Here is a 21,568-nt window from a genome sequence, read left to right as displayed (position 1 = left end):
AAAATTTCCCTTCATATCCCAAATTGATGTCTCCTTGCAGTTTAGGTTAAATTGATAATTAGAAAATATTATGGCGCTGAAGGATCTGCGTAGTAACCCATTTATACCCTCAATTGTTAGAAGTTTATATAGGGTTTTCAAATTAACAAACTATCCAGTGTCGCCAAACGCAAATTGAAAAATTGTTCTGCCAAAAAGACTAGCAGGAGCATAACAATTAGAACAAATTTCCTTTCAGAGCAAATAACTTTGTTTCAGATTCGAGGAAATAAAGCAGAACCGGTAGATTACTGAGGACAGTAACGATCGCTGACCCAACTGATCTACTTCAAGATTGAAACAGCTAAGGATCGAAAAAGAAAGTTAAATTCGGCAGCCTATTTTTTGAGTGTGAATAGATGTTCTATTTTAGACAGCTGCTTCAGTAGATTAGACAAACCCGTTGAAGTTAATCTCTAATTAGGAAGAAAATAAAAAATAGGAAGAAAGTAGTACGACTAATTCGCATTTTTTGCATTAAGCTTTTCTACCTAAGTTTTATCGATTTATCTTATTTACTTTGTTTCTTCTTTTTCAGCCTTCCACGAATTAGCTGTATGCACATATTTTTGAACGAATTCTGATCGGATACGAACTAGAAGCAAAAATTTGCTCGAAGCAGCAGTGACTCACAACAATTTTAAAAAGAGCAATAGTAAAACAAGATATTGTACCGACCAGATTGAAGACAAATAGCCGTGATTGATTCCTTGATCAAACTGCGAACCGAAATAAAAGAAAATGCACATAAATGATAGTTTTACCTAATTATCTAATTTACTTTGCTACTTTGACTATAATCTGCAGTTGGGCTTACTCCTTTTTGATGAGAATAATCCACAATCAATAAAACAATAAGCACTAATGACTTCGCTAAGTTGAGATTGCGTTGCAAAATTAGGTAAACACTTTTTTCTCACAACGTAACCAAAAATGAAGACAAGCAGTGACGAACATTTCAGAATTCTTCTTTAGCGAATTAAGTACATTTAGAAAAGACGAGGATTGAAATTGGGAAACTATCTAAAACACCAAAAATTTAACAGAAAACAGTTAAAGTCAAGGTCAGATTCCGCACGTATTCACCTCACCTAAAAACGACTCACTTACAGAAGTTTTTGAATCATTGTTCTCCAACTCTGTTCTTGGCTAGCCTCACTTACAGAAGTTTGTGAATCATTGTTGTCCAACTCTGTTCTTGACTAGCATTAGAATTTCTCGCCCAAAAATCACTTGATTTCTTATGGAATAGGATTGTATTACCACGACCACCTTCAAATAAGAAATTATTTAGCTAGCCTGACACTTGTAAACTTGAAAGGATAGCTTTCAACTTCAAGGTTTTGTGAAGAATAGATATTGAAACGAAGAAAAGTTTTTTAACATCGTTATTAAAACGCACTTTAGAAGTTGAGAAATTCCATGAAATGTACCCAACATAACTTGTTTCATCAAGTACAGCCTACGCAAAAGATGCACACTTAATAATGCATAATAAAACATAGCCGGCAATTTGTCGGAAAATAGCCGCCGTTGGCCCGCTTGACGCACATTATGATTGATACAAAAAAGAGAAAAAATTAAGAGATAGAAATTGACAGTTTTTTAAAAGTGTCAGTATTCTTATTTGGTGTAAATTCTGCACAAACGGTTAGATCTAAAATTACACTTAATTCAGCTTATAAACTGAAGACTATTATGCATAATAAAAATAATTCCATCTAGCAATCGCATCATTGAACTTTGATAACCTAATGCATTATGACTTAATGCCCGGGCCTTAAATGTTTATCGTTTCTTTTGATTTTGCTCTTTAAACTTTGACCGTATTCACCGCATTACCTAATTAAAATCGTGACTTATGTAAAACGAAAAACGTTATCAAAAGTTGAAGCGAATTAAAAAACAGGAGAGCGCCTAAATAATAGCCGTTGAGAAGCTGACGGCGGCTATTAATAAACATACCCGGCAGATTGCCGGAAAATAGCCGCCGTTGATTCCATTAAGCATGATTGGGATTGAAATAACAGAAGATATTGAAAAAAAAAAAGATTTTTGTACAAAAACATTTTTTAAAGTCCGATTTATTTTGATGGCATTTCGTAGTTGAACATACTTCTGTTTCTTAGAGAGAGGCTACAGGGGCTACTATCAATAACAATAAGCATTAGAGAGAGGTAACTATTACTTATAGGAACGACGTTCAAATAGCGGGCATCTAAAATTGGGTTTAATTGGTTTATCCCGTTTCTATTTCTGACTTCAATTTTTTATACTGACTCTGTTCATTTTGAATTGCTTTGCTGAGCAACTGATGTTCAAAATCACTTTTAGCAGAATGAGAGAAGAGAGAAACTAGCCTAGAAAAGTCAAAAAGATTTCACGCAAAGTGTTGAAAAGGCGGCAAAATGAGGTAAAGCGAAACATTTTTTTATTCGACGAAGTAAAAAAACATAGCAGGACAAGTCCTGACGTACAATTCAAAGAATTTTCATTGACTAAACAGAAAAACTAGACCTAGAATGGACTATGAGTGACTTGAAAAAACCCGATCCAAAAACTCGAAAAAACAGTAAAAATCAGAGTGAAATTGCCGCATGTGAACAAAAAACCACTACCGAGAAACCGAATTTTTGTTCAAACACCGTTTTCTCACTCTACTTTAAAATTAGAGCGAAAAAATTTCACGCCGCAAAACCACTCGCATTTTCGCTCCATTTCCTGTTTCGGCGTGACCAAAATCACTACTCCAATTTGACTTCAAAAATCATGAAAATGTGTGAACAGATCTTAAAAAAAAAAGACAGCGCCCCAATACAATTCAAATTCTTTGAATTGTAAAAAATAGGAGCGCTATAATAGCCGGCTGAGAAGATGAGGGCGGCTATTAATTACAAATGCGTGTAGATTATCAGCATTACGACACTACGCCGGAAAAAAATGCAATTCAAAGTCTAACAATCGCTTTAAAAACGATGAAATACGCTTCCTAGTATACTTTTTTTTAAAAAAAATTGTCAACCACTTCAGCTACAAAAAAGTTGAGTTAAAACTAAAACTACCCCCGCGTGAACAAAAATTATTCTCAATAATGAACATCTTATATTTTCGCTTCTCACGCTCTCCCAGAATAACGTATCAGCAAAAATCACAATCTGGTTTTCTCTTCTTTGGATTTTTGTTCAACAGATTGACCTGAACACTTGTCACTTGCGACATTGAGTTTTACATCGAGTTTCACAATCACTTCGCAGATTTAAAAACAAAAGATAATAAAATTAGTGCATAAATAATAGCGGTTTGAGTTCATAACAGCGGCTATTTAACATACACCAATTAACGACAGACGAATTGCCCTCGAACGAATAGCGAGGCGAACTATTTAGAAGCGGACAGAGGCTGGCGCAACTTTTATGGTGCAAAAAACTTCTTAGGGACGGAGTCAAATATGCGAGCTCTTGGATGCTCGTTGGCATCAACCATTACGTGCACAGGATATCTATGTTCATCTTTAACCATCGTTTTTCAATTTACAACAGACCTAATTTTTGAATTCGCGCAATTCAAATCACGGAAAAATTTAAAGTCATTCGAGGAAAAGTCTCTCGAGAAGTGAAATCAAAAGAATCTATAAGATGTAGCCCGACTAAGCCTAGCCCAAACGTGTATTATGCGTTTGACCAAGTTAATAAGTTACAAAACTGAATGCCAACTTAACGCCCTCCGACTTTACCAGTTTATCCCGTTTCTCTATACGTTCCTCAAATAAAAAGCTCAGCAGTACTATTCTAGAAAATGCATATAGTGACATTTTCTGAGTAAATAACTGATTCGAAAACCGGTCGGCCTCAAAAGCTGAATGTTGATTTTGAAGGAAACGCATTTAGAAATTGATACTCTAGGAATTAATCTAGAAGGAGTTTCTGTATTAGTTAATACAAACAAAGAACATCTCATTACGCCTTGCTCTGAGAAATACTCAGCCAAAAATTGTTAATTAATCTAGAATTTTATACAACACATACAATTTATGTACAAATTTGATAGATTCCGAAAGCTATCATGTCAAAAATACTTTGTTTCTTTATGACGGTTTTCAATTATCTCAGTCCAGAATAGAACTCCTTCTTTCCTTTGTTGCTATAGCTCGTGCTCTTTACCTCAAACGTACAACTGAATTCTGCCTGAATTTTGCAAAACGCTCTTCTGTATAAATCGGACCACGACTGGCTTGTTGAGATCTCTCCGTTAGCCGGTGATTCTGAGAATGAGAGTTCCACTACTGATGACGGCACCCCATGGTTGGCTAACTTGACTGTGCATTTGTTCTCGTGACACAGATTCTTCGTAACCTGTGATGCCTTCAGTCTGGCATCGAGAACCGCTGATGAGCTGACGTCACTTCTAAACAAACAAACTTCAGAGAGCGTGAATAACACCATCAAAATTACACTGCAACATGCCACAGCACCTTCCACATCAACTGCGAAAAGACAAGATTGTGTCTGAAGTATAAAAATCAACAATATCTGAACAATTTCAGCAAAGTAGAGATACATAATCCAACATTTCTGAACCTTTCGACAGGTGCAGGCAGAATTTCAGATTTTAAGGTAATTTAGAGGCTCGGCAAAATGCTACTTACAAAATGCCTACTTTTGACTCACCTACTTTCAATAGGATAAAACTAAAACTAACCTCGCTTTTCTGCTAAGCAGATTCAACAGGAGTAGCAGAGTTCAGGTTAGCAGATCAATTACTTCATCCACAAAATGGCTGCGAAAGAATAGACTTGCGTGCCGCATAATAGAGATAGAAACATATACAGATAGGAGAAAAAGTAATCGACGCCTCTAAAAAAGCTATGTAAAAAACATTTATATATAAATTACTAAAGCTCGTTAAGATTCATTGCGCAGAAGGCTTTTCATTAGGGACATTTATAACACCTACGGGTTCTCTTGACCTTAAACTAATTCAAATTAAATTCAAGTTTTAAAAGGCTAAAGTCATTTTATTGAGTGAGGTAAGTCACGTATGATCAAAATCTAATCACGCAAATGAGCTACAAACATTGGCCAAATAGAGTGAGAAATGACGTTACGCAAGCAAATGCCGTTAGTGAGAGGAAGAAGTCATTCAAAAAATTTGACTTTTTCAGCTTTGCTAAGAACAAATGTAAAACGAAAAGCCTCAGACGAAAATCATAGCCGGGAGACGTCAAAAACGATTCAGAGTACAAAATTGACTACATTGACCAACATAATGAGCCTCATAACTGATTACGCTAATTAATATAAAACAATAACAGGCAAATTAACTACGGAAAAGTAACTGACAACAAAAATTTTAAGGGAGTCAAACTGACAACAAAAAAAAAATTGCGGCTCGAAAACAACTACCTTCAAAAACCTTCCGACATAGTGACTTCTCATTCAAAAAACGACTGCCGACTGACAGAAAAAGCGACAAAATCGTTCATGTTGAGAAAACAAAGGAAAAGAAAGAAATGAAGGACAATGTAGAAATGTTTTTGACAAAAAATTTGAACAAAATTATCCACAAATGCTAAAATGCCATTTCCCATCAACTATTTGGCAAATAAATTTTATTACTGCTTTTGTTCAGGAACTTACCCAACAAACACCTGGAAAAAACTTATTAAAAAAATGCAAAGAACGAAAAACGATCTCGAAAAAATTTAGGAATTTTTATTATTTATTTCAGTGAAAAGTGCCTTCTGCTCTCTGACCTTCAATAGCAGATTTAAGGTGCAAAACCTATGAAAACAGCTCCAAATATCAGATTGAAAAAAGCTATAGGCAGAATTTTAAAAAAACACAACACTCGGCCAACATTTGCTTAAACTTACTCAATTACCTTTAGAAAAACAACTCGATAACAATTGGATCAAATCAACAAGTCAATAACAATTGGATCGACAGCCAACTAAAACCACTAAACCAGTTAAATTAAACCACAGAACTCCCAAAAAGCTACCAAATTTTAAGAATATAAAAAACTGCTAAAAAAGGCGTAAAACATGGCAAGATGGTAAACATAGCTCAAAATTGATGAACCTAAAACATCATTTTTTGATTCAGAGAGTCAAAACAGCTTTCAGACGCACTATTGCTAGTTTGGGCAAATGATGCAAACATCTTTGACAGAAAAGAGTGGAGTTTAAACTAAAAAAACTAACTTGAAAATGCCGCACGTGATCAAAAAATTGCTCGCTTAACGAATTTTTCACTCCTACTTTTCTCGCTTCCTCTCTCTCTCTCTCAAAAAAACTGCCTGCACAGAAAACTACTCTGTCTCTCAGCTCTTCAGAAATTTGACCGAAACACTTTGTTTTCACGTATTTTACCTCCTGTTTCAAATAAACTGCAAAAACACATCCGTCCAATTGCCGGACAATAACCCCCGTTGACGCGCTTGATGCACATCGAGATTGAAAAAAAAGATGAAATGAATAGACCGATTTTTTTCTGTTTTTTTTTTATTGTCAAAAAGTCTTCCAATCTCGCGTACAGTTTCAGTTGGATTATAAAACGATACTCAATTCTGTTGAAATAGTTAGTAAATAAGTCAGAAGTCAAACGTGAAAAACGTGACTTATGTAAAACAAAAAACGTGATCAAAAGGTAAAGCGAATTAAAAAATACAACAGGCCAAGTCCTGAAGTACAATTCAACAAAATTTCATTGACTACACGAAAACTAGACCTAGAACGGATCACAATGAATTGGGAAACTATTTCCAAAACATAGCTGGCAGATTGCCAGAAAATAGCCGCAATAGATTCGTAGATCGGCAGTCTAAAAAAACAGTAAAAAAGACAGACCAAAAAAATTCGTCTTTTCATTGCAGGCTGATCTGTTATATTTTGATTAAAAATCTGTGTTATTGCTGCCTCTATTAGCTGATCTCAAATAAACTTCATTTAGAGTGGCACACACCCATTTGACCTTATCTCTTTGAATTAAAGTAAATAAAAGTCAATTTCAAAGTGAGGAAGTCATTTTTGAGAGTGAGGTAAGTCAAGTGTGACCAAAAATTTAATCACGCAAATGAACAAAAAAACTCGCTCCACTAAGAGCGAAAAATGACGTCACACATGCGATTCAGTTGAAATTGCATGAACGAATGAACAAAAAGTGGCTGTGACGTCATATGGTCGTAACAAAAATTATGACGACGAAATAAAAAAACCAAGAGAAGGCCAATAATAGCCCCAGCTATCGCTGTGCGGCTATTAAAAAAATAAGGTTAAAAATTTGAAATGTGAAAATTAAAGTAAAAATGCTGCATATAGACCGAAAATCATTAGCGAGAAAAAGAAATTTGGTTCAATCCAAAAACTAGGCCCAGAAGAAACTATGACAAGGATTGGAAAAACCATTTAGAAAAAATCCGATCCAAAAATCGAAAAAAAAACAGTAAAAATCAAAGTGACATTGCCGCATGTAAACAAAAAACCACTAGAGAGAAAGCAAATTTTTCGTAGTTGAACATACTTCTGTTTCTTAAAGAGAGGCTACAGGGGCTACTAGCAATACCAATTAGCTTTAGAGAGAGGTAACTAATACTTATAGGAACGACCTTCAAATAGCGTGCATCTAAAATTGGGCTTTATGGGTTTATCCCGTTTCTAATTCTGACTTCAATTTTTAAACTGACTCTGTTCATTTTGAATTGCTTTGCTGAGCAACTGATGTTCATAATCAATTTTAGCAGAATAAGAGAAGATAGAAACTAGCCTAGAGAAGTATAAAACACTTCACGCAAAATGTTGAAAAGGCGGCAAAATGAGGTAAAGCGAAACATTTTTTTGAAAAAAAAAACAAAGCAGGACAAGTCCTGACGTACAATTCACAGAATTTTCATTCACTAAACAGAAAACTAGACCTAAAACGACTATGAATGGATTGGCAAAACCATTTAGAAAAAAAATCAATCCAAAAAATCGGAAAAACAGTAAAAATCAAAGTGAAATTGCCGCATGTGAACAAAAAACCACTAGCGAGAAAGCGAATTTTTGTTCAAATACCGTTTTCTCACTCAGTTTAAAATTAGAGCGAAAAAAATTCACGCCGCAAAACCACTCGCTTCGCTCCATTTCCTGTTTCGGCGTGACCAAAATCACTACTCCAATTTGACTTCAAAAAACATGAAAATGTGTGAACAGATCGTAAAAAAAGACAGCGCCCCAATACAATTCAAATTCTTTGAATTGTAAAAAACCACGATGTCCCCAATAATAGCCGCTATCGCTTCGCGGCTATTAATTAGTGCATAAATAACAGCGGTTTGAGTTCATAACGGCGGCTATTAAACATACACCAATTAACGTCAGACGAATTGCCCTCGAACGAATAGCAAGGCGAACTATTTAGAATTGTAAAAAGGAGAGTGCCTAAAAAATAGCCGTTGAGTTTGACGGCAGCTATTAATTATCGATAACAAAAGACGCTCCACCAAGTCATAAAAAAACCAAGAGCACAGCAACACAGCCCCACTCAGCTTACAGCTTCGCAGCTATAATAAATATTTCAGATAAATGCATCTCCGAGCTCTCATTGGTCGTTTAAGAAAGTCCTAAAAATAGCGTAATTAAGTTGTATCGGTGGTCACGCCCTTCCCAGAGTTAAGTGGAGCGCCAACAGACCGCACATCACGGATACTCAAGCGACGACAACCGATTGATTTTGACATTGTTTACTATATTATACTTGTGTTAGCCAATCCAACCCACTTTTTGCATTCGTCTCTGCACCAGTTCGGATGAAGCAAACATTCGAATTCTTTGCAAATGTGGACAAAAAATGTTCAAAGAAGTAAGTTTTTTTTTCACAAGAGTGGAAGACTATTCTGAAAGAAAGAAAGAATTAATTTCTCTGATTCATAATACTAAAATTACGTGAAGAGTTTAGAAGAATTAGAGATGGATCAGAGGGGGCCCTCCTAAAGTTGAATCACCTTTTATTATGAAGACTCGAGTTAAAAGTGCAGAGCTTTGATCGCGTTTGACTTTTTTACCTATTTTTCTTAACCTACTTCTATATTGAAACAGATATCACTTAACCTTAGTGAAGTCTGAAATTTAGCTAAAGTTTTAAAGGACTGATTTTTGCACGCGGCTGTTGAAACATCAAGGTATTCTATGAAGACATCATGTTTGACTAGCGTATTGAGTAATTTGGCTCCGCGATATCTTAGAGAATGCTCAGACATTTTGCTGCGGGAACTTCATACAAGCCACACGTTGTAGCTCGGGTAGCCATGGAAATTTTCAGCTGCCTTTTGAAGATATTGTTTAGGTAGCAAGTCGGTTGCAATTGCTTGATCGAAAAAAGGGAGAATTTTAACAATTCAAACGTATAAATATCATAAATGTTTTGAATTCCTGAATCTTTGAAAAGTAAACTGGAATGATACCTTGAGCTTTAAGAAAATTAGTCTGAGTAGTTTCTTTTGTTGCAAGTAAATTGGAAGTAAACGGTTGCGCGAAGTGCAACCGTATATCAATACACCATATTGTATGACAGGTTTGATGTAAACAATGTAATACCGTATTACAACGTCACGACTGACAAGGTGTCGCAAACGCGACACAATGAAAATCTGCTTAGAAACTTTTTTTTACAATATCCTGAATATGGCTTGTAAAATTGAACCTCTCATCAATCTTTATTCCAAGATAGGTAACGCGCGGCTGCTTAAACAACAATTCACCGTCTAATTCTATAGTGAGATCATTTTTTCCATGAATTTGCAGAACTTGAGTTTTCGAAATGTTCAGTGAAAGTTCAGTGGATGTTCAGTGAACGTTCATTGAAACAAATGCTTCTCCAACAAAATATTTTTAGAAACCAGTAACATTTTGAACATCATCTCCACGCAGTTTTAAAATATCACCCGACATTTGTCAAATTTTTTGATCAATCAGTCACTTGCTCAGGGCATGTTTATGAACTCACTCGCACATCACGCAAAGTAACTCAAAAGTGACAAACGAGGATCCAAATTGCATGTAAAAAAAGATCGCGACATTTCATTAATTGACGATCTAAGCAAAATCTAAATATATCACGTGCAATCACCTACACGGTTATCCTTGACATTATAATTTACTCCACTCTCACAAAACTTTTATTTCAAGGAAAAAACAGTACTGATGCTTTAAGGGAGAAGTTCTTTTTTTCAAACTTTTTTAAAAAAATTTTAATCATCAGTTACGTCTAAAATAACTACAGTACGAAACTAGAGAACCTGGACAGCAGCTCATCATCAACAAAAGTCGACTGTCATACTGTCATCTTCTAAGGCTATAATCTGGGATTACTCCATTTCAATATTTATATAAAAGAATTTCCATGATTGTACCGCAACAGATATCTTGTGAACAACAGATACCAGACAAATATTTCTGTCCCAGTGACTGAGAAAAATGATACCGATAAAGATCTCGAAGGATATAAAAGGATTAAAAACCATGTAAACTATTTATGTAAAAATGAGAATAAAAAACTACGAAAATACAAAAAACAAGTGCAAAAAGAACACGGAGGCTCGGTAATATGCGTCCGCCCAATCACGTTTTTCATTTAATTGTCCACCAAATGAGGAAGAGATAGAAAACTTTCAGCAATCACTTATTGTTCAAATATAATTGGTTTATCCATTTCAAAAATTGCTTTAAGCTCTAACCAATATACAAATGAAACAATAACTCAGACAAGAGCTGATGATAACTGCCCTTAATAGAGTATGAGACAAGACAAGAACAAAATCAAATGTCTATCCATTTTTATTTAAATAAAAAACTTAATGAAAAGGTGAAAATAGCATCAGATAAAAAGTGATCTAAACCAATGACTTCCAATTTACCAGAAAGAATATGGGAACTGTTTCATTGAGAATAATTGACACGTAGACAGAAAAAAGCAAAGTCGAAAATACGTTTAAACTCTTTAAACAACTAGATACAAAGTCTTGAAAACATAGCCGGCAGATTACCGGAATAGCTGCGAAAGAATAGACCTGCGTGTCGTATAGTAGAGATAGAAACAGAGACAGAACCTAAATTGAAAAAAAAATCGCCTCCGCTAAAAAAAGCTAGCTAAAAATTATTGAGCGATAAATTAATAGATTGTTGAAATTCATCCCGCAGAAGCCTCTTATTAGGGACCTTTACTGCACATATGAGTTCATTTGACCTTAAACAAATTCAAAATAAACTTAAGTTTTAAAGTGCAAAAGTCATTTTATTGAGTGAAGTAAGTCACTTGTGATCAAAATCTAATCACGCAAAAAACTTTTGCTAAAGAGAGTTAGAAATGACGTCACGCGCGCAAACGCCGTTAGTGAGAAGAAGTCATTCAGAAAATTTGACTTTTTCAGCTTTGCTGTGTGAACAAATGTAAAACGAAAAGGAGCGTCAGACGACGAAACAAAAAAACCAAGAGCACCGCAATATAGCTCTGCTCAGCTTACAGCTTCGCAGCTATAAACAATTAGCTATCAACTGAAATCATTCAATTGCTTCGTTAACCATATATACTACCATATATTATCATATATTTTCTGGCAAAACCATTGAGACCTGTCATTACCCAGAATATCACAATACTACAAAAAAAACGAAAACAGGCAAAAAAAAACAGGTCATTTCAATTTTGTGAGGAAACGGTTTCGAAGCCCATACGATCAGCATCTATTCACTGAAAATATTGAATACGATCAACTGCAACTTATTTCAACCCCATTAATGTGATATAAGACTTGTCATTAATGTGCCATTAATATGAAGATGCGTCAAGACAGAAAAAGAACCTAAAAAATTGGAAGCTATCAAAAAGTTTATTTGAAAATTTTTGAAAAGTCGAAGTATCAACGCTAAAAACCAATAATTTAAACACTAAAGTAAAAACAACGGCTGCCTTATAATTAACTTGAAAAGGAATGCGACCTCTCATTTATCAGACTACGCTTAAAGATTGAAAAATAAGATTGACATCTCTAAAATAAATCGGAATTCTCTAAAAACCAATTTTTTAAAACAAAACTTTAAACCGTGAGACATAACAACCGTATGCTTTCAACTGAAAATTCTAAAATCATGAAATTGTTACAGCATAAGAATCCAATTGTAAATGCCATTAGTGAGACTAAATCGAAAGACTACAAATACAGGCAAAAATTCGCGAAAATTTATGCAAACGGTGTTGAAGCCAAAAAACCAAGTGCTTTTGGCTGAAAATATTAGGTACGTTCATTGGCCTCTCATTTACCTGTAAATACTACCTGATTGGTAGTAAATACTACCATTAATTGAGGTTCCATTTGAAATGATTCTTGTCTGTAACTAACAAAAAAAAACGAAAAAAAGGTAAAGAAATTAAAAACATACAGCGCCACATTAAAATCCCAATAGTTTTTAAACTATGAAAATCCACAAATAGCCCAGCATTGATCTTGATCCTGCTGCTTCTCCATTAAAACAGAAAATGTGCCAATTTTATCATTGCAACATTAAATGAAAAAGACTTTCTAGTAATTGGGATAAAAAATGCAAAAAAAATTTCAAAAAAGACAGACCCAAAATAAAATCCGAATCCTCTTTAATCGCAAGACACAGCGAGACCAAAACCTGCCTTGCTATCGCTGCTCGGCTATCAATAAACGCAATTGATCCGAGATATTTCGTAGAAGGCTTTTGACAAGCGAAAATCATAAAATACCAAAAAGAAACTGCTTTTTTTATAATTAAATATTGGTTTAATTTACCGAAAGACAGCAAAAACGTTTTTTTCCAGAATTTTTTTCTTGGGAGCCGTAGTCACAATTAGCTCATATTTGAGTAGAGGAAGATTGTGTCCGCAGTTTTTATGTCTGCACCACCGGTCAAACTGGACAAAGTGGGCCAAATAGGCATATTTGATGCCATATTTTTTTAAAACAAAAAATGCTGATTTTTCAATAATATAGATGAAAATTTTGCCAAAAGTGAGTTAAAACAGTTCATCAACTCTCTTCTTACTTTAAACGAAAACCAATGAGACTATTGTTAACAATTTTATCATATTTTATCAAAAATTGCTTAAAATTTAAGCGAAAATTACGAAAAATGCGAACAAAACAACGGCAGTCAGGCTAACATCCACAAATATTCAAACCTCCGTAACCCCTTCTTTTAAATTGGATACTCTACGCTTGACAAGCTTTCTAAAGATACCACTCAAAATCCTGTACGATGACAATATCGATCGGCGAAAGTTGACTGAACAAAAAAACCAGTTGAGTATATAGTTCCTCCCCCACTAGTGGGTAGGAACAAAATGAGGCATGAATGATGCAAGTATCTTGCAGTTTCGCTATTTGGTTTTTGGCTAAATGATGACCGACTAAACTCAGACGAATTGCTGTCAAACGAATTGCTCGCAGTAGTGAGAAATGGGGTGGTCTACCGCACAGATATAGGATCCCTCCCTACCCGGTCTCGAACCTACGCCAAAATCACTATTTAACACCTAGAACGCTGCCTACATCATTGCGCCACAAAAACCAATCAATGCTAACATTGTATCACAACATACAGTTATTGGGTTGGCTGTTTAAAACATAACACTAATTGCGGTCGTTGGATTGCTGCATAAATAAGGAATGCTTAAATGAGACTAGCTACAAAAAATTGAGTTTAGCTATTAAACTACCCAAAATAGAGCAAATCACAGGGCAACTTGGCCCAGATGGTACGTCGTTATGACCAACTGGGTCAAGTTGCCTTCTTGTAACCCAAAACTACTCTTTATCAAGATTGAACAAACAGCAAAATACATTTTATCATGATTGAACAAATAAGGCAATCACAATTTCGGAAATTTAACTGAGTTTGAATAAATAGGCCAGCCTATAAATACCACAATCCAGAACTTACAGTCACTATATTTCAGCAGTTACCATGAATAGCTATCCGGAAAACTTGGATAATTTTCGTTACATAGTCTACAGTGCTCACGTCCTCATTCCCTCTGTTTCCTTTTGATTCAAACAGCAAGAGACGCAAGACCGACCCAAGAGAGGCCAACCAGACAACCCAAGTTCATCCAAAAGGACTTGCACACTGGATTGATCAGTTCACAGAATGGCAATTTGCTGTGGTTAACCATGAGCCAGAAAAGACTCAACAGCATTTCAGATGGTGCGACGACATCTCATTTGAGCACCAACACATTCTGGTCTCTACAAACGACAATCCAAAACATATGGAGAAGATTATCAAATCCTCTATTCACCATAAAAGCAAAATACTCTTTGAGATCAAGGCAAGAATTTTTGCACCAACAAGCGCGTTTCAGACGTTCAATCAGCAATTCCTGCGTCTCAACGTATCAGATAATACAAGACGGGGAGAAATCTTCGATCAGTTCACGAAAGGCTGATACCGTAATGGACGTTTCACCCTAAAGGTGTAGCGCAATGGAGACAGTGTGGGAAATTGAACGATCTTGCCCAAATCGGCGAATAGAACCAGCAGGCATGACCGATTATCAGAGAAGAATTCTGACGAAAATTGAAAGCCTTGAGAGCACCGATTCTCCTTTCGAGAACACTTTAGAAGACTACATTGAGATATTAGCGACTGGCTGGGGATCAATTTATAGAACGGATCACTCGGTCTACTTGGAAGTTCAGTGTGGAATGAATAATGCACAGTGTACCTGCTGGGAATGTTGGGACGCTCCTTTAGAGGACGACTGGGATAACAAGGTGCGCAAAGAAGAAGTGGAAGTTCCCAATGAATCATCTAAAGAAACAAAGAAAACCTGATAAAAGAAACTTTGACCGTAAACACCATTTTCTTTATAAACATTCTGTGAATCAGTTGGTTGCGGCAAACTAATGATAAATATTCCCGACATTAATAAAGTATTGAACAACTTTGATATTGTTTCCAAGCATTTTCCTAGAAACGAAACAACAAAGAATGCCTTTTTGGCAGTTTGTATGTTCATTGAACCAAGTACTGATCTCCAGGTCATCAACAAATTGGCACCACATGGTGGATTGATAGGACCTGGCGATAGCAGACTTCATAAATATCTCAAACAATTTAACATTTTGAGAACGAATGCCGCGTTTCATGATGCTTTTGGGTTCATGAAAGAACAGTATGTAACAGGGCCCGGCTATGTATATAGTGTTTCAAACTTTCCTAGCCATTTTTTGTGTGGACACGTTACCGGTGTTCTTTTTTGGACAATATTCAAACTAGTTTATCGGTCCTATTTTGATGCGTTACCGTTTTAGATGACTACCAATAACTTAGATAACTTTGCACTACATATCTCTAAGCTCGCAACTTTACAACTGATAAACCTAAATCAGAAGCAGGAAATTATTTTGCGGAAACTGTGTTGGAAAAAGGTGGGTCAGAGATTTCTTCCCGTTCAAACCGAAATTGATCTTACTCGAGATGAGATTGAACTGCTAGTTGAGGCCTCTAAATTGTTGGAATACTTTGTCGCTATATCACAACAATCAAATCAGACTTCAACGCCTGAGCCCCCGCCTAGGAGTACACAATAGTAATGGCCGACTCGTCAGATTGTCAATTGGATTTTGCCAGTAAGATTATTTTTGACGATAACAATGAGGAGCGCCCACCTTGGAAACTGTGTGGAAACATTGAAAGATCATTGGTATTTTACAGTATTCACATCTTTCCTTTAAATGGAGCTATTATGAGTAGCCTTTGTTTTCTGTTCGTTAACAAATTTTCAACCGAAAGATCCAAAATTTGGTCACTCTTGGCATTCAGTATTGGTTGTTTCATTCCCACACCTAAATGAATAAAGTTATTGTAACTGAACCTCATTTGATGATGGTGGTGGTCCGACCCAGTGGATCCGGAAAAACGCGCCTGGTTGCAGATATATTGATCAAACAAGAACATATATTTTTTCCCAGCTTTGACAAAATAGCATATGTATATCAGCATTGGCAGAAAATTTATACAGAGCTTGCCAATAGCCTTGGCACAAAGTAAAATTTCATTCACGGACTTGACTGGAGCAAAATCAATTCTGGTCATGAGAAATATCGTCAGCTAGTGGTTTTCGACGATGTGTACAATGAAGCCTGCGAACAGGAAGAATTTTTAAACCTAGTTATTTCTGGTCGCCACCAGAACAAGCATGCAATTTCATTGAAGCATAATTTTTATCAAAAAAGTAAAAACTCAAAAACAATCGATCTTAATGTTACACATATGCTTTTGATGAAAAACCCTCGAGATATTATACAAATCGACGTTCTTGGTCGTCAATTGGGCAGCCGTAATCTTTTAATATCAGCATATAAAACAGCAACCAAGGAACCATTTGGACATTTGTTGATTGACCTGGATCCTCGATGCTCTGAGCAGCTACGGCTCTGTTCAAACTTGACAGACAGTTTTACCATATTTTACAGTTCACAAACCTTACACAACAAAATTGAACTCGATGAATCATTCACATCATCTGACTACTTTCAAACTGCTTATGAGCTTCAAACCTGTCTTGAAGCGCTTCGCAATTCTCCATCTTCATGATGAATTTATAAAATTTCTACTTCACTGTATTTATAACGTTGTTCAGGGGAATGTCTCATTAGCTCAAACTTCTTTAACTGAGAGCAAATTGAAAAAATTCGAAACCCTTTTAACATTTCTTTGCAACAAGAAAGTGAAGTTTAGTCAAAACCAAAAACTGCTCGCAACCAAACAGGGATTGAAGTTAATTAGGCTAATTTATGAGCCGGTTCAAAATCATTTTAAAGATGAGCAAGCGAGCTGACGTGGAAGCAAAAAATTTTTTACTCATTTCATTGCAAACCTATAACGAGCTGTTGAAAGGAACCAGAACAGTAGTAGATACCCAGATTTCATCTTCCACCACCAAAGAATACTTACTTTCTAAAAGCCACAAAAACAGGGAAACAGACGTTGCTGCTCAATTGAGCGTTGCAGCCACCCTCAATCAAGCACCTAAGCCTGGCGGGTCAAACCAAGAAACTGATGAAATGATATCAAGGGAGCATCAGCAGTATAATTTGAGTGCAGACGAAGCAAACGAAATAGTAGAAGAATTATTATCAACTGGACTGTCAAGTGGGAAAGTTGAAAAAACAAAAGCAATAATCAAATTGTTACAAAACTCAAAAACAATAGCCATTGACAAGCAAACAGGAAAATTACAAAACAAATCCGGAGGACCTCCATCCGACAGCACTTTTTCAACTTTTGATCAACATTCAGCATCCAACGAAAAAAATTTCATCTGCAGACCTAGAATTGATTAAGGCGCTGAATATTGCACAGCACTTAGTTGCAAATACAAACGCCAAGGCAGTTAGCCCTAAACTTTTAAGAGATTCGAACACCACATGGCTCTCCATGTTTACTCCAAGATATTGAACTTCTCAACACTATACCTTCTTATTGAATTGCTTCTAATAATTGCTGGAGTGGAGAGAAACCCGGGACCAGCCAGGAAGCTCAAATGTCGAAGTTGTCAAAAACTTTTGGGCAAGAGCACAAAGAAGAGACCACTTTTCTACTGCACAATATGTGGTTGGGTGCATTACCATTGTTCTGGCTTACGAAATGCAAGCGACTACAATAAAGACAACTTTAATTGCACGAAATGCCAAAATGAAAGGGTAATCTCATCAGCAATCACCAATAGCCGGGACTTACAGACTGCACACAAGTTCTATACAAACTCAAACCATTCATCAGCCTACGGCAGTATAAATAGATTTATAAAAGAAACCAGGCTAAAGCGGAAAACTGTAGAGACCTATCTCAAAACAAACGCAACATACACCAAGTTCAAACAGACTAGGTACCGTTTTCTTCGACTAAAGGTGCAATCATACCGCTTGAATGAAATTTGGTCCCTCGATCTAGCAGATATGCAGTCACTAGCTGCGGAGAATCGAAACAATCGATATCTTTTAGTTGCTGTGGATACATTGAGTCATTTCCTGCGCGTTCAACCAATGAAAAACAAATACGCCACCACAACGAGAAGAGCTTTCGCAACAATGACAACAAAAATCAGACCCGAGGATGTGTGGACTGACGATGGAAAAGAATTTTGTAGGCTCTTTTAAACAATTTTGCGAGCAGAAAAATAATTCTGTACCAAACTAGGAACGAAAAGAAAAGCGCTTTTGCAGAACGGAATATCCGATCAATCAAGTCTCTCATTTACAAGTATCTGAACCAAAATCATACAAGCAGCTACATAGATAACCTACAGAACGTTGTCAATGTAATATACTCGCGTGTAAATAGAGTGACCGGTCTCGCTCCAAAAAAAGTAACCAAGCAACATACAAGCTTCTTGGTTTCCCTCACATTGAACGAGAAGATCCAAAAACCAAAATTTTCAGTTGGTGAAACGGTTCGAATAAAGAGAAACATTAAAACCTTTCATCGTGGTTATCAGATACAATTCAGTCACGAGATATTTCGAATAGATAAGGTTCTTACGCTCAACCCGCCAACGTACCGGGTTGTTTCCCATGAAACAGGCGAAAAGATAGACGGTAGATTTTACGAAGCTGAACTAACAAAATATTCAGAAATTTGATATGGCAGCATTGGACGGCTTTAAAAGCTTCACAATAAATCTAATTTCAAACTCCTCCACGAACACTTACCCCGGCAACACAATGGCATCCTTCAACAACTAATTGCCAAAAACGATTGGTCTCAACAAAAAAATTGGCCGCTGGCAAGTGGCATTGCTCGAAATTTCATGGCCCGCTAAATTTGAAAACGTTACACAAGGAATAATAGAACCTAATCGTGACAAACCGGAGTCCTCTGATGATGATGATATTGAAGTTGATGATGATGCCGAAGAGGTAATAAAGTCAAAAAGTGGTGACGAGCTCTACGTTCACATAGGCCGCCGTCAACCTGTGGGTGAGACAGAAAATTCAGCAAAAGTTTCCAACTTGAGATGCACAATTGACACTGGCTACTACCCATCAATTGATCACTTAATGAGAAAAATCTTTACTAAGAGTTTCAGAACAAGAAACCAAACTGATTGGCTCTACAATTGGTGTATATCGAGTCACAGTCAGAAGCTAAAAATAGTGCCACAAGACCACCAAAAAGAAATTCAGTCGACAGAAAATGAGGAGGACGGATTTCGAACAGCCGCTAGCTCAAGTGAAGACCTTGAAGACCAACAAACATTGAACAGGGCACCCTTTGAGACACCATCAAGCATAGAACTCATTTCAGGTGATCTTCAAAATATCCTCGGTACACACATTCTTAGGGTTGGTGTCAACCCAACATTTCCAGTTGACATTTCAGGCGGGCGCCATAATGTTTGTCTATTGTGATCTAATACAGGATGAAATACTCGGCAACACTTTTACATCACTTCTTAGATCAGTTGCGATCAACAGTACAGGAAATAGGAAACTAAATGAGGTGGCAACTATTTGTCACCAATCTTTCTCGAATCTGCAGTGGAAAGATGTTGTGAAGTCATCATTTCAATCAATAACAATAACTATTCGTGATGAAACAGGTCAACTGATGCCGTTTCTATCCATAGGACGCAGTTGGTTGACTCTGAAATTCCAATGATTGCCCCAATAAAAATCATTTTCCCTATTACAAACCAAAAAAGCAGTCGCTCGCTGCCCTCATGGATGCACATTACGACGCCCAAATTGCAAAAAATCAAGATAATTTTGTGACTCAAGTAGGCCCTGCCAGACAGTTTGGTTCAGGCGCCGCTGGTCTTGGCGCTCTAGCTGTGCGGATTGGTCGCTGAACATTGCCTCTTTTGAAAAAATACGCATTGTCAATTGCACAGAAGGTTGGACGGAATCTTGTCAGTGCGGCAATTCCAGAAATTGGTCAGATGATAGCCGGCAAGAAGAAGCTCAAAGCTGCTGCAAAGGACTCAATCAAAAAATCAGTTTCAAAAACAATCTCAGACTCCGTGGAGTTGTCTCGTTCGGCGCCGAAACGACCGCGCACCACGCACGCGTCCGGCGCCCGGGCCCGCGTCGCCACGCCATCCGCCGGCGGGTTTGAGCCCCCCCCCCCAAGGAATCCTTATCATCCAGCAAACGGGAGATAAGAAAGACAACCTCGCGCAAGCGGACAGCAAAATCCCTGAACAGCAACACTTTCAAAAACTCAAAAGCCAAACGCAGTGGAGCTGATATTTTGTCAAACAAAGTTCTAAATGACCGAGTTCACGAGCTTAGCAATAGATATTGCCAACCCAGTAACACATACAGCGCTAGACTTTTTTGAAAAACCCAATGTGCTTGTTAATTATGAAAGTGGATTCGACCAGGAGATCTACCCGCAAGTTGGTTCTCGTGGACCAACCTTAGACTTTTTGATTAGTGGCGACCAACGCAATTGCATCGACCTCAATTTTTTACAACTCGGACTACAAGTGGCTATTTACACGCCCGATGGAAAAGATCGTATAAAAAGCGACGACGCATGCAAGGTTGTTTTTGCAAATAATGCACTACACAGTCTCTTTTCACAAGTAGAAGTGTACGCCAATGGAATTCTGATCTCGGACAGTAACATCACGTACCATCATCGTGCCTTCTTGGAGACTGAATTGACAACAAACAGTGATAGTAAAGAGACTTGGGCGGCTTGTCAGGGATACAGTTACGATCCAGATCCCTCATCAGACGCCAATAAATCAGAATGGCTGCAATACCGCCTAAAAGAGACAGTGACCGACAATTATACGTTCAATTTCTATGGCTCCCTATATGTGGATTTTTTTAGTTGCGAAAAACTAATGCTACCCGAAGTTGACATTCGAATAAAGCTCTACCGCGCCAGTAACGCGTTCAGTCTGATTAGCTTAGCCGACGACTCAGACAAAATGTTTACAGCAGCTATTGAAAAAGCCTCGCTGTTTGTTCGCAAAATTACCGTGACCGAGTCCGTTCGGCTTTCAATTGAAAGGGCATTGCTAAAAGCTCCTGCAAGATATCCTTACATAGAATATTCATGCAAAAGCTTTATCATGCAAACTGGACAAAACTCTTTTGTAAAAGAGTCCATATTCGGAACTGAGCCCATCAGACGCTTGACGTTCTGCATGGTCGCGAATGACAAGTTTAGAGGCTCCAAAGACACGAACTCTTTCTGATATCACAAGAACGACACAAAACGAATCGAAATAATACGCGGTAACGACTAACCAATAGCAGGCACTCCCGTCGACACAGAGAACAATGCTCGCATATATCACAACAATCTAACGGCTCTGGGATTTAAAAACGGTGGAAACAAAATTTCTCTGAAGGATTTTGCAAACAAATTTATTGTGACCTTTGATCTGACATCATACCAAGAGGCGTCCAAAAATCTTACATTGTCCCCGGAATTGACAGGAGCACCAATAACCCTCAAACTATTTTTCTCTGAAGCTCTTCCAGAAGCAGTTGAACTTTTTTTGAT

At 37.0% G+C, this 21,568-nt stretch overlaps 1 protein-coding gene across 1 annotated transcript in view; it reads right to left on the bottom strand.

Moving 5' to 3' along the window:
• Window positions 1-4,018: 4,018 nt before the first annotated feature.
• The window catches only part of LOC142338325 (uncharacterized), a 33,350-nt gene continuing 15,800 nt past the window's right edge, over window positions 4,019-21,568 (bottom strand). Inside the window, exon 3 of the mRNA XM_075388019.1 lies at window positions 4,019-4,443. Within this exon, the coding sequence (XP_075244134.1) occupies window positions 4,140-4,443 (304 nt within the window). The 3' untranslated portion in view covers window positions 4,019-4,139. The remainder of the gene's footprint in view (window positions 4,444-21,568) is intronic.

The sequence above is a fragment of the Convolutriloba macropyga genome, chromosome 4, assembly GCF_964194025.1.
Source record: "Convolutriloba macropyga chromosome 4, txConMacr16.3, whole genome shotgun sequence".
Classification (NCBI taxonomy): Eukaryota; Metazoa; Xenacoelomorpha; order Acoela; family Convolutidae; genus Convolutriloba; species Convolutriloba macropyga.
Note: the sequence above shows the minus strand (reverse complement) of the source record. Positions and strands in the feature narration are given on the sequence as shown.